This window comes from Parasteatoda tepidariorum, chromosome 10, assembly GCF_043381705.1.
Source record: "Parasteatoda tepidariorum isolate YZ-2023 chromosome 10, CAS_Ptep_4.0, whole genome shotgun sequence".
Classification (NCBI taxonomy): Eukaryota; Metazoa; Arthropoda; class Arachnida; order Araneae; family Theridiidae; genus Parasteatoda; species Parasteatoda tepidariorum.
This window is the reverse complement of record NC_092213.1, coordinates 8,793,581-8,808,469: the sequence shown is the minus strand read 5'-3', so window position 1 is coordinate 8,808,469 and position 14,889 is coordinate 8,793,581. Positions and strand designations below refer to the sequence as shown.

Here is a 14,889-nt window from a genome sequence, read left to right as displayed (position 1 = left end):
AAATCTAAACATAATTGTACCATTCATAAGAGCTTTCAGAAATGTATTGATTCTCAGAGGTCGTAAGGCCAAAAAAAATTTTGGAAAGTTAATATCTCATTGTGAATAATTCTTAAGGTTTGCCATGTTTTGTATTTTATCCCTTATTTGGCTACATTTGAATAAAATATCTTTTTAAGTTATCCTAATTAGAAAATATTCTAATGATTATAATATTAATATGATAATGCTGAAGTTTAAAGGCAGAAAGAAAGAACTCGGTACATGTGAAATACTGCAAAAGATATGATGCAATAACATGATGGCGCGTTTTTTAAATCTGCGGCGTCAAAATCGGAAAGCAGTAACCCGGAAGTCCTGAAAGAGCAATTTTACCACTAGCGCCACCACCCTTAGCTTTACACGATCACCCATCCATAAACGAGTTCGACTGTAGTTCGTTTCAACCTTGTGCTATCTACCCAGCCCCAACCTGAATTAAGCCTTACCTATCGAAACGCAGAGCTATAAGCAGAGAGCACGCCGCAACTATAGCAACCTTGGCAAACAATAGATAGCAACAAATAATCAGTATTCAAAATTTGGTTTTTATCACGATGAAATGAATTAAATAGTTTAAAAAAACTATATAATTGTCGATAAGTATTTATGTATTATACTTATATTTATAGCAGATTTTGTGAAGTAATGGTTTGGAATTAGGTCCCAAGGCGTAATAGTATAAAAATAAACCCTCCTGCATCAAGGAAGAAAGTGTTGTTTTTCACTGATTGCTTCGGTAAGAAATGTGAATCAAGAAACGTAATGTTATATTTATTACAGTGAAATCTTTAGGGGGGATATTTTGTTTAGAGAGCTCTTTTTGACTATCTCTAAAAGATATCAAGAGTACACTAAAAGCTATGCTATCAATTATTAATTTTTAGAGTAGATAGTTAAATTAGAAAAAAGTCATTTTAGATTAAACAAACCTCTTCTCTTGCCTTAGTATAGTAAACTAATTTTTATGTTATGAAATAAAGGCAAATCTAGACCAAAAACATAATTGTTTATTTATTTAAAATAGTACTATCTTTTATTATTTATAAATTTGATTTTATGCATAATTATGTAGTGGAATCAAAAAGTTACCGTAGTAGGTCAATTACAGATTATTTTAAGAATGAAACAATAATTTTATTTCTTCAAAGTACTTTCCTCCTGTGTTCGCACACTTCTTGCGATATTACTTATCAATTTAATACATACATTGCTTTGGTTTCTTGCAAGAATCAGAAATCTAATTTAAGCGGTCAATGTAAGAACATGCTAACGACATAACAATTTAACTTCTGAGGATCTTTGTCTATGCTAACGCTGTTGCCACACTGATAAAGACGATTTTGATAGTCTTCGCCAATGCATTCTATAACAGATTATGTTAGTAATTTGTCAAATCAATCCAACAAGAATATTGCGATTACTTGGCAAGTAATTGATCCAGGGTTGCCACAGGTGACTAAAATGCAACTGTTTGCAACTATTTTTGGCATGAGGCGACTATAGCAACTGTTTGCAACTATTTTTGGCATGAGGCGACTATAGCAACTTTTTTTGCCTGAAAAGGCTAAAAAAGCAACTATTTTCAGGAAAAGGAGACTATTTGGAGACTTTTCTGAACTCCTAGCGATTATTATAATTTTTTTTTTAAGCAAAAGTGGAAAATCTGCATCCCACAAGATAGTTTCTGAACAGTCTAAACTTTTTTTTCCTTAAAAAATGTTGAAAATTTTGAATTGCAAATTTAAGTCTTCAATTTTTAATTCGTTCAATCTGCACAGACTTCATCTATGAAGTTCCGCATGATTTAAAAAAAATAATTTTAATATGATATTACGATGCGTGAATTTCGAATTTGAGTAATCACTTTTCATATATGTATAAACAATTACGTTTGTATAAAAATTATCATATTTCTTACCAACTTGACTGAATGGATCATGGTATATGACAATTAATTCATTAACAAAATTTTAGTCATATTTTTGATGAATTTTCGTTCTTATTTAGGCAATTATTTTCCTGTTTTTGGCTATTATTTTCATGTTTTAGGCTACTAAAAGCAACTATTTTGTTCATTTTTTTACGTGGCAACTCTGTTCATCCCAACCGTTTTTTCCCTCCATCAGTAAAGAAGATTGAAATTCACTTGGTATTGTCAATTAAATTTGAGAAGAACTCATATTTCTCCAGTACAAAGTATAACACCCATGTTGGCCTCCATTTTGTTTCAATAAATATACATATATATATTCATTCATTAAGAGTAAACACAGTTCTGCCTTTATGAAGAAATAATTTGCGTTTTGACTTTACGCTCAATTAATAGTTCACTTAGCTATGTCATTAAATGAAAGTTTGANTTTAACCCCTTAACGATCGGTTAACTTTCAAGAAAAGGGTCATAAAAGTGCCTATTTTTTTGGCTTTTGTATTGGTATTATATATTTGATTAGTGCTAATATCTAGTTTAAAATAAACTAACTATCTACAATTACCTTAAAAATATCCTGGTACTGCACTCTGGTGTGTAAATGAGAAATAAAGTGTTTTCCAGGCAAAAGAAATGTATTAGTTCATTATTATTGGCTTGATATTACTGAGCACTCCAGCCCGTCAATATCATGGGAGCGAGAAACAGGGCCGATTGTGCTCCGGAAAAAATTCGGATTTCCGGATTTTTCGCTAACAGTGATTCGGAAGTTTCCGTTGATCGAAGGTCCAGACCTTTCAAAAAATTATTGATCACAGAATTTCCGGAAATCAAATTTTCAAATGTGGAACTTAAAAACACAGTTTATTTGTTTGTAAGGGAGAGCCAGATACTTTATAAGCTTATATTCATAATTAATATTTATTTTTTTTATCAGTAAATAGTTATTATAATCATAAACTCAAGAAAGAAAGACATATTTGTAAATTTTAATTACTTCTCCAGGTCATCATGGATATGTGTAAATGGTATAGGTATGTGTAACTCAAGAAATTTTCCGGAATTTTGACTTGGGCTCACAATCACCCCTGGAGAAATAGAGGGCGAATCCTTACCCCGTCATTTTTACGGGAGCGAGAAAGAAGGGGTTAAGTTGTTTAAATGTACACAAATTATTTGCCAAATTTACAGAGTTCCAAAAAATACAACCTTCTTCAAGAACGAGTTTAAGATTGGTATAAGCTTTATCAATCTTTTGATGTTAAGATTCAACTATATCCTTTGAAGTGAGTAAGAATCCTCACTTTGGTATTTACTTGAAATAAAGTTATCATTCACACAAATTTTATAATTTTTCAATGCAAAATTCGAATAGGTTTTTCAACACAGTTCCTTCAGCGTATCCATTTAACAATTTATTAAATCACATAAGCTGTAAATGTCAGTGCCGGATTTCATATCAGTTTGTCAAATTTACCTTTCATTGAATTTATTTACTGCAAATGCCTGGTGTATTACAATTTCAGCTCTAAACAAATTTTTCTTGCTGAAATTGAATTGTTATCTGTAACTTAGCAAAGATACATCATTGTTGTATTTCGGACATTTTTGTCACATTTGAGATTACTAGTTCCTACATGCAACTGTGCCTTTTTACAATGTTATTATTCTCTTACTTTTGTGTCTCTAACAATGTAATCAAACCCTCTCAGAATAGAATGTTCTATGTCAGGTGACAACATTTAATAATTTCATGACGAATGCAAGGATATCATCATATATCAAAAAATTGAGGTTACCATAAATCAAAATTCTGACAATTTTAAGTCTACCCAAACAACTTAAAATACAACCAGGACTCCACTCTAAACAATAATTTAAGTTCCGGTCACTTTTTAACTATTTCATGCATTTTATTTCAATATTATGGCTGTAAGAAATTTTTCATTTATTAAAACTGTGACCACTTTGAAATTAGCTAGAACTTTATAATTTTAAAACACAATTCATCAAAGTACTTTAAATGCAACTTGAATTCTACTTAGCTTGACTATATAAACTCTCATCATTTTATGATTGCTACACAAATAATTCATCGCTGAATTATTGTTGATTATTTATAGTCAATCAAAACTATTCTTACTTTTAAATGGAACTGCATTATTTTAATTGAAACTCTGTGTTGGATCACATTGCGAATTTTAATCGTTTTCTTATTGCTAAAAACAATATTTTATGAACTTATTATCCTGAATTAAAATTTGTCGTCAATTAGTACAATGACATATTTTTAACTAAGAATTTGGTTTATAACTGCACCTAAAGGGTAAAACTGGAAAATTTAGCTGATGTCTACTGGCCACTGGAGGCAACTTTATTGGGGGCCATAAATTTGCCTCTAGTGGCAAATTTCGTAATAAATGTAGTCAAAGTCGTCTTTGATTCACATTTTTCTGTGATAAAAAAAATCTTTCTTTTTGACAAATAAATAATTTATTTATGAGTGCTTAGTTATTACTTTGTTTATGCTTAATGTGTTGCTATTCATTTAAAATTGAAATTTTATAGCTAAAACAGAAATATTTGCTTTATACTTTATCCACACGGAATAGAAAAACCATTTATCAGTTGCTATTTTTCTATTTGTGCAATTCACCTCTTTTTTTTTAATTTTAATATCTTCTCCACATACTTGATACATATTTAATCAATAAATTTGAAAAGTTTCTAATAAAATTAAAACCTTCATTTTCACCAATCAAACTTCCCTTTCCAATAACTTTATTTGATAAACAATTTTTATTTTTTAACTATACTGTATGTACACACAATTTGGAATTAAAGAAGACTATTGTACCCTGTTTAAAGTATGTAGTATTTTTAAAAAGTGATTAAAGGTGTATGTTTTTATTTATGTTTTTTAAAAACTCTTGAAAGTGCCATATTTATTCGGTGTTTGTAAAAGTGCTCTATTTTTTAAAAAGAGATTTTTTTCTTTCCCATTTTGATTGTTGTTCTAAATAACAAAAAATGCATGATTTTCCAAATTTTCTCTACAATATTTATCAGAAGCTAGTTACTGTATTATACTAGTTAGTGATGTAACGAATAGTGATGGGGCCGAATACCGAATATTCGGCCAAATTTTAGGCCGAATACTTACTTTTTAAAAATTTCTCTTTTGATTGTAATTTTGTAACTAAAGTAATTTTCAAATTTTAAATTAAAAATGAAATAAATATTAACAAAATTGCTTCTTTAATCTTTGTATATTTAAAAAAATTTCAACAACTTGATTTATTTTTTGTAATAATTTAAATATCTTGATGCCAATAACAGGGCAATATGGCTTTTATAAATCTAAATAATTAATAATGGCATATTTTAGGTATAGTTATACTTGTAATTTATATGCTATTTAATTTCAAATAAGAGCTCATTACTACTGTTAAATGTATTCTACTAAACTTTCTTTTTTGTCAGAAAAATTATTAAAACCCAGAAAATGAAGAACTTTTTAAAAAGTTTCACTTTAGAAATTTTAATTTTGTAATTAAATAATTTTCAAATTTTAAATTAAAAATGAAATAAATATTAACAAATTTGCTTTTTTAAACTTTCTATATTTTAAAAAAAATTTAACAACTTGATGTATTTTTTGTAATATTTTAAATATCTTGATGCCAACAATAAGGCTTTCACAGGTGCTAAATAATTAATGATAGCATATACTTCAGTATTCGGCTAGGCCGAATATTCGGCAAAAGTGCTGAATTCCGAATAGTGGCCGAATATTCGTTACATCCCTAATACTAATTACTATATAGTCACTAGTATTATATAATACTAGTTACTATTTAACTAAATTTTGTAATAAGCTGTATGAAACAGCATATTTTTTCATTTCCCCCCTGTTCTGCTATTTAAAATTTGATACATAAGTTCGCATTTTGTGGTTCTTGAAGATAACCTCGAATAATAGCTACGAAAACATTAGATCTAACATCTTAAAATTTGTTTTTACTGCCACAATGAATGGTTGAAGAAAGAAATTTTTATTACTTATTAATAAGACTTTTATATTTACTTATTATTCATTAATTAACAATGTGCTTTCAGGGCTTTTTCCGAACTTAACATTTCTTTCCTTTTGCTTTCAGATCCTTTTGAATCCATAAGTATTTCCATCATTCATTCAACAGAGAAGCATTCTCCAAAATTTCAATACCTGTGAAAGTGTAATAAGTTAATTTTGCTACACACAAATAATACAACGTGGAAGAATATCTGTCTCAATGAGCAACAACTTACTTGCACATGATGTTCATGTTGATGAAAAATCCTTTTCTTGTAAAGTATGTAATAAGAGTTTTTCACAGATGAAAAATCTGACTGCACATAGTCTCACTCATACTGGTAGGAAACCCTTTTCTTGTAGTTTATGTCATAAGAGTTTTTCAAAGAAGTGTGATCTAACTACACACAATCGCACTCATACTGGTGAGAAACCTTATTCTTGTAGTATATGTAATAAGAATTTTTCACAGAGTAGCCACCTCAATACTCACATGCGCTGTCATACTGGTGAGAAACCTTATTCTTGTATTATATGTAATAAGAATTTTTCATCTCATAGTAATCTGTCTGAGCACAAACGTGTTCATACAGGTGAGAAACCTTATTCGTGCAGTATATGTACTAAGAGTTTCTCATCTAGTAGCTATCTGACTCAGCACATGCATATTCATACTGGTGAGAGACCTTATTCTTGTAATACATGTAACAAGAATTTTTCAACAACTCGTGATCTGTCTGTGCACAGACGTGTCCATACTGGTGAGAAACCTTATCCTTGTAGTATATGTAATAAGGATTTTTCACAGAGTAGCCACCTCACTGCACACATGTTCTCTCATACTGGTGAGAAACCTCATTCTTGTAGTACATGTAATAAGACTTTTTCACGGACTAGCCAACTCACTTCACACATGCGCTCTCATACTGGTGAGAAACCTTATTCTTGTAATGTATGCAATAAAAGTTTTTCACAGAAACACTCTCTGACTAGGCATAGCCATATTCATACTGTAGAGAAATCTGATTCTTAAAGTACATGTAATAAAAGTATTGTTGTTAAACCTTTTCATGTAAATTGTGTATTTAAACTTTTATATAGAGGATTTATCTGGCTAAGCACAGCCCTGTTTATACTGGTGCGTAAACTTATTCATGTAATGTGTATAATTATATTTGTGCACTGAGGATTCATCTGGCTAAGCACAGCCGCTTTCATACTTATCAGAAACTTTATTTTTGTAGTTCATGTAATGTGAGTTTTTTACAGAACGTCTGTTTGAATGTACACAGTTCTGTTAATACTGGTAAAATACATTTTTTTTTCTGAAGCTCATACTTGTGGTAAAATCCTATCCTTGTAATGCTGTAATAAGCTGGGCTATTTCCTACACACTCTCCCCCTTTAAAAACATCTGAAAATTTGCAATAAATCCCATATTTAAGTGTGATTTTTTTTCTTCTTTTTACGAAACATAAAATTTATGCTAGTTTGTCATCCTGTTTTTTTTTTCTGTTATTACTACACTTGTTATTATAATTTTACACATTTTAATTTTCTCAACTTGTTGTACCATTTTACACTATTAATACTGATTTTTTTATAAAACGGTTTTTACCAAATAATTTTAAGTACAGTTTTGACATTTTCCTCATGTGGTGTAATGTTTTAAATTTTTAAAAAGGACAATATTTTAACCTATCATTATATTCCTTGAATTTGTGTGCGTGTGTGTGTTTTTTTTTTAAATAACTTGGCTCTTGTAATGAATGTAATAGTTTTTTCGTATTACAGTTGTTTAGTTGTATACGGGTGGGTAAACAAAAAGTAAGTTTTTGTGCCTTTGTTCATTAAACTTGTCTACTTACCTAAGATAATCAAGTTCAAGCAGGCAAATTTGAATAATATTTCGTGGCTGCTCCAATCATTGAAATTTCTCTAAAGTAACATGTTTTGTGTGATGCATATTTCTTTAAAAGTTGGCACATTTGACAAATTTAAACAAAAACAAAGTATTACCAGTTAGTTGGTTTAATTTATAAGTTGGCTAAAGAATGATAGATTGTTTTGAAAATAGATGGACTTAAAGTATACAAACATTCTTAGATATCCAATACATTTTCGACAAAAGTCGTAAATATTAAATAATCCGTATTTAGTAAAATTCAAATGATTTGAGTGACCCCTAAATATTCTTCAATTTTACGGAAACTTTTTGAACTTGACTTTTTAGGTAAGTAGACTAGTTTATTCAACTTGGATACGAAAACTATGTTTGTTTGCCCCACCCTTAGATACATACAGTTTTATTCATTGTGTTTTATGTTATTTTTATTTCACTTTTGTAATCTTATATCACTGCTGCGTGATTATATTTTTGTATAATTATATATATGTACAGTGCGTCATTTAGAAAACGTAATGGCTGACTATCTTTTGATCTCCTTATCAAATTTTCACTTACTAAGATGCAACGAGGAACCTGCGTGGTATTTATTTTATTTTCTAAAATGAAATTCAAACCTTTTTATGACAACTGACACCTATTTTAGTTAAGTTATTTTGTCGTCGCCAATAGCCCATTGTGCAGCTCTAGTGCGACGTAAATTAACAACAACAACCTTAAGTTATTTTGTAATGAATATTTAAAATTGCTCGATTAGCCACGCCCCCTAACACTCAGTTTTCCCATCTCGGATGATGACGTCAGAATATAGAACCAATGAGTCTCCCATCACCTTCTGATACAGTGAAATCGCATACCGTCTTTCGTAGAACATTGATAAAAATTCTCAAAAATAACTCCAAGCACTCTCAACAAGTATTGTTTTATATCACGTTGTAACAGCATTTACAACATATACAATTTTTTTTAATGTACCGAAAGACGAAAAATTGATAGGATTGGTTCAAAGCCATCAAACGTGATGATCAAAACGAGTGGGGGGGGTGGAATCGTCAACTATCTGAAACTTTATTATTTTGTTACAAAGACCGTTTTACAGTTCTTAATATTTTGCTTTTGATTAAGTTTCTCTCAAGGATTTATTCATTTTGCTGAATAAATCCTTGCTTCTGAAATGATCTTTTTTTTTATGAAATGCCTTTTTTTCTTTTTATTCTTTGAAATGAAAGGAATTTAGTTATAAAGGGTAGCCCTGTATAGGTTATTCTTTTTTAATAATAATTTTTGTTCTTTAAACAGGGTTCCCACTGGTCAGGGAGAGCAGGGAAAACCTGAAATTGTCAGGGAATTTTATTTCAACTCCAAAAATCGGGGAAAGTTGCAATATGTTGACAAGAACCTGGAATATTCCTATATCATGCCTGGAAAATAACCAGTCTCGGAATTGTTAGTAATCAGTTACTGAGATAGAGTTAAATAATTCTTACATCTATTACAATTATTTTTTTATAGTAAAATGTTCCTATCCTCAAAAAATAATATTGTTTTAGACAGAAAATCTTATATTTCACAAAAAAATAAAAGAATCAAAGTCTTCTGATGAAAATATGGTCTCAATTTTCATTGAAATTTACTTGGAAAAGTCAGGGAATTTTTTTTTTCGGAAATTGAGTTGGAACCCTGTTTAAACCACCTATTTTGTTTTGTTCTGGTTTAACTTCGTTATCTAAAACATACGTTTTTTTGTTTTTTTATTTTATTGAAACCGAATTTTTAGAGTAAAAATTAATTAATTTTATTTTTGTGTAGTTGGGCGGCGTTAAAGTATGAAAGGAATTCAAATAAAAATGGATGGTACTTAAAATCATTTGCATATCTTCTAATAGTAATTAAATGAAGTATTTTAAAACTAAAAAAATAAGAGAAATTTTTTGAAATTTTTTTTTAAACGTTATTTCCTTAAAAACTTTTAATTTAAAATCTTATACATTTTCATTGCCTCTGTCTGCGATCAAACCAGCATGGCATTTTTAAAACGATTCATACTTCATTGTATGTTTTTAGTAAAAATAATTCTCTTTGAAAGTTATTGGAAAAAAAGTATAAATTAGGAAAGTAGTTTGAAACTTTTTTTTTTGTCATTCATAAATTTATTTATTTTTCTAAGGGCACCAACGAAAAGTTTTCTCAAAAGGGAGAGAAATATTTAATTAAAAAAAAAGAAGAAAATAGCATCTTAAATTATTATTGGCGATTGAAATGGGCTACAGGAGGCGCTGAGCACAGTTCTCTACCTATGGCAACATTTCGAATGATTTCACCATTAGTGTATGGAGAGTCATAGAAGAAGGAAGTACGTTAGCTGTTCTCTTGATTTTCAAATAGATTAAAATCTTTTAAGTTAGGAAACTATATGGAACTGAAAACTACATTAGACATAGTTCTAAAAGAAAGCGTCATGGAAATTTTAAAAATTAGATATTTTTGACAGTTAAATACGAAAAATATTAAGAAAAGGAAAAAATATCGTAGTGCATTCCTGTACAACTGAAAAGAGGAGGAGAGGGAAGGGCCAAAGGCATGGAACCGGTCTTCTTCCCAGGTGGCGTGTACGAGCGTTGCCGATAATATCTGTTTTAAACTCGTTTCTGTAAATTTTGAATCATAAAAAAAAACTTATAATTCATTCATTGTCACTGAAAAAGCAAATTTTGAAACAAAATTAGCAATTTTAACAATATTTAAATTGCAAAAAAGGAAAATTAAAATATCATGCTTCTTTATAATTTTTCAAGAAAAAATAGTAGTTTATTTGTATTACGCTTTAACTTTTCTATACACGGAGACAATTTGTTATTGTGTTTTTATAGTTTTTTGTAAATTTAGTATGAATTTTATTTTGCGAAATGCATCTTGCAAATATATTCAAAATACAAATTTCGCATCCAGTTTATTACTTTGAAAAAATTCAACATTACACATAAAAAAATTTATTAGATATAAATGATTATTTATTTTTTGTACTTTTTCAAGAGAAAAGGTTTAAAAAAAAAACTAAAATTAAATAAATAAGCGATTAAGAATTATTTGCATCTCTAGTGAAAAACTTAAAAATTTTAATCCTAAATAATTTTATTTCCTATCTGGAAAAAACCATTAGGTGAAAAATTTCGAAACAATACTATACATAGAACCAGTTTACTTCTATAGAAGACAAAATTGTTATTTTTGAATAAAAAATATCAATTTTCGAACCAAATATCTTTCTATCTCTGCATTGTATTAAAAAGTTAACACAATTTTGGCAAAAAAGAAAAAAGAGAGAGTGAGATAAAAATAAAACTGTTTTGTAAACAACACCCTGTGACAAGCTTTAGTTGGGCTAATTCCGTCTACCCAGGAAGTTGATTCTGTCGTCATAAGCAATCCCCACCTCATTTTGAGTCCCGTGAAGTTGATTTCATTTTAAGCTATTAAGTTATGATTTTAAAAATTTCAGGCCAATTTTGAACCTGCTGATTTGATTTTTGGGAGTTTTTAGTTATAGACTATGGATGGTGTTTTCTACACTAGGCAAAGCAGCAAGCTCCATACCGCCTATTTTTCCTAGTTACCGTTTCCGGTGCATTTTAAAGCCATTTGTCTCACAAAGTGATCATTGTGTTTTGAGATTTTTGCAAACGTGGTATTTGATTACTTATTACTTCTGTTTACAATGCTAAAGGTGCTAACACTAACGTAAGATGGTGCACAGCTTGCAAACAGTAATAAACAAATGGAAATATGCCAAAAAAGCGAGTTATTCAAAATCTTGCAACATGTCACCTTTTTTTAACAATATATCTATAAATAACTAAAACAAATTTTCACTTCAAACTCATAAGAATTACGGCAGATTTGAGCTCAGAAATTATCTAATTTACTTCTTTAATTGGAAACAATTATCCGTTTTAAAATATAGCCTCACAGAACAAGCTGTAGTAAGCAGTTGCAAACTTTCTAACCGGAGCTAGAGCTGGTATTGAGCTCGAAATTGTTATTGTTTACATTTATATTGAAAACACCATCCATTCAAAATAGTCAAGATCACACGATTACTCTAAGCATGCATGTTCCTCTTTCGGCAACCATCCACAAATTGAGGAAAATAATTAAAATGTCGATTCGATTGAGTGTCAACTCGATTTGCTGTTTCAGAATTTTTAGGACTCTTGAAGAAAAAAAAATAGTATTGAAAACAAAAAGAATATTTTATTTTTGAAACGGGAACTTTTTTGAAGGTGAATTGAGAATCGCATATATATATATTTCCACAGAGAAAGTCAAATTTTGTTAGTGGATAAGAAGCATGAGTTGTTGATGATTTATTGTTCCAAAGATATGATTTGATCCATGTACAATTTATTATGGGTTCAATAATTCAATTATCAAAATTTTAAAAAACTAGTAACTTAAGGGTCGTTAACAAATTAACTTTTTTGAAATAAATGTTTAGTTTCATTTGGAGTTGGTGAAGCAATTTTAAAAGTTGATTAAAAATATTGAGTTTCAAAACTATTAAACCAAACTAAAATTTTAAGTTGAATTCCTCTCATTGCTTTTTAAACAAATGATTCCGACCGAGAGTTTAAAAAAAAAAAAATGATATTTTGTGACAATAATTCTATTATAACTGAAACAACAATAGCTTGAAGTAAATTTATTAAATATATCTATAAAAAAAATATTTCCTTTATATTATGATGATTTATCGGAATATAAATTAGAGGTAATAGTTCCTTTAATAATAAATTTTGCTATGATTTCATTTGTAATTAGTATTGTTTAGTTTATAATTTCGAATATTTATTTAGGAAAATTCGTGTGCAAAGTTCATCTTGTTTTTAAAAACTGCTGTGGCATGGCATGCCTCATCAAGGAAAAGCAATGAGAAACATTTCTGCCTCGAATTAATAATCTATCTATTAAATCTATCTACTATCGAATTAATAATCATTAAATCTCCTCGGGGGGGAAAAAAACTTCAATTGTAGGAAAATACCTTTAAACAATCGAAAAAATAAAATTATTTAATAAATTTTATTATTTGAACAGAATTTACCAATTCAAATAAGATATTTCGCTTAATAAAGTATACAATTAATAGTTACTCTTATTTGTAACCATTTTCCAAATATTTCTAAAGTAAAAAAATCAGTTGCATCATCGGCACGATCATTTTTTCACTTAAAATGTATTAATTCATTAAAGAAGACTTATATAAGTTCATCACTTCCTTTAAAAAATTACTTAAACCTCTAATTAAGAATCAATATAATTCAAAGAATTAATGTCTGAATTTTATGACACATGATCAGCTAAGTAAAAATTAATTAAGGTCACTAAAATTTTTTAAATTTTAGAATGTGTCTCGGAAATGATAATACAAGAGAAGGGGTTTTTCAGTGGAAAATTCGTATTTGAAAAGTGATTTTTTTTTAGTGAAATCGTTGTACAATTGATTGATGAAATAGTAAGTTTTTGTGGAAGTTAACTAATATCAAAATAACTGGGATAACCTGGTTGGTAGGGTGTTCGGCTCATGTGCAAGAGGTCGTGGGCTCAAACCTTCCTTGGTTCCGAAATAAAAACTTATTGTTATAATATTTGTTTTCTTAAATAATTGATATTTTAATATATTAAGGACAGGAATCTGAAAACGCACCTCGCACACCAATATTTGCATTGCTAAGTTGCTCCGACTAAGAAGTTGAATAATGAAATCCATCTAAATCAAAATCTCAACACAGACAAAATATTCGACAACTAGGAACAATTCGCCATCGTCAATATCTGGATTTTAGCTGGACGGTTATATCTTCCAATGATGTCAGTTGATTTGCGTTTTGAAGGAAGAACCTGATTCAGAAACTTCGCAAGCAAGATTTGCCGAGTCAGTCGTGTTCTTGACAAAATTCCGAAATGGCGAAACTCATATAACATAGAAATCCTTTTAAATCTTATTATCGATGAAATATCTGACAATGAATGAATTTCGGAGAAATCGGGATTTTATCTTGTATTATCTGTCATCTTGCTTCGAATTATCGTAGATGGTTACTCTTCGGAAAAAAATCCTCAGTTAGAAAACTCGCATTTCACAACAAGATTAGCGAGCATGATTTGGGACAAAATCCCGAAATGAACGAAACTCAGATAATATTGAAATCATTTTAAATCTCATCAGCGATGAAATACAATGAAAAAATCAGGATTTTTCATATATTATTGGACAATTCTTAAAACGTCTACTAAATACCATTATTAACCATCAAACAATATCCTTCTCTGCATCTCAACGTAGTATGCGGGTGTAACACCAGTCCATCAGATGGCTAACGCAGACAGAGGGGGGGTGGTAGACAGAAGACAGCAGAATTGTGCTGACTATAGCGCTAATTAACAAACCTCCTTGAAATCATTTTGAGCTTTAAGACAGAAGCTGACACATGAGTGATAGTGAGAAAAAGGATTCTATTCCGGAGGATTTCGATGTGTCCACTGAATTGCCACAGAAAGAATGGTCGATGACATCAGAAGAGCTAAATGAACGTTTTCTAAACTTTATTAGGGAGAATTTAAATAAAAAATTGGAAGTTCCGAAACTGAATGAGGTAACAAAAAAATGTCCTCACGTATAACGGTCTTGTTAACAGGCAAAATGAGGTCGTGGGCCTACACGAAAGCACAAGATGAAGCGCAGATCGCCTTCAAACAATTAATTCAGAAAAGCGCAGAAATACTATTCGAAAATTGCAAAGAGTAACATGCAAGATGGAGCTCCTAAAGTGGGGTCCTCCTACAGCGTCCGACCGTTGTTTGTACTCCAGAAGAGACGGAAAAATCTCTTAAAGCACATATTATGTATCTAATATGGTGTCATAGGTATTAGATGAA

The 14,889-nt window shown here is 29.7% G+C and overlaps 1 protein-coding gene across 1 annotated transcript; it reads left to right on the top strand.

Moving 5' to 3' along the window:
• Nucleotides 1-6,267: 6,267 nt before the first annotated feature.
• On the top strand, nucleotides 6,268-7,497 carry LOC122271601 (zinc finger protein 271-like). The gene has a single exon (XM_071186055.1). It carries the CDS (start codon nucleotides 6,268-6,270, stop codon nucleotides 7,078-7,080), a length of 813 nt encoding a protein of 270 aa, XP_071042156.1. The 3' UTR covers nucleotides 7,081-7,497.
• The last annotated feature ends 7,392 nt before the right edge of the window (nucleotides 7,498-14,889 follow it).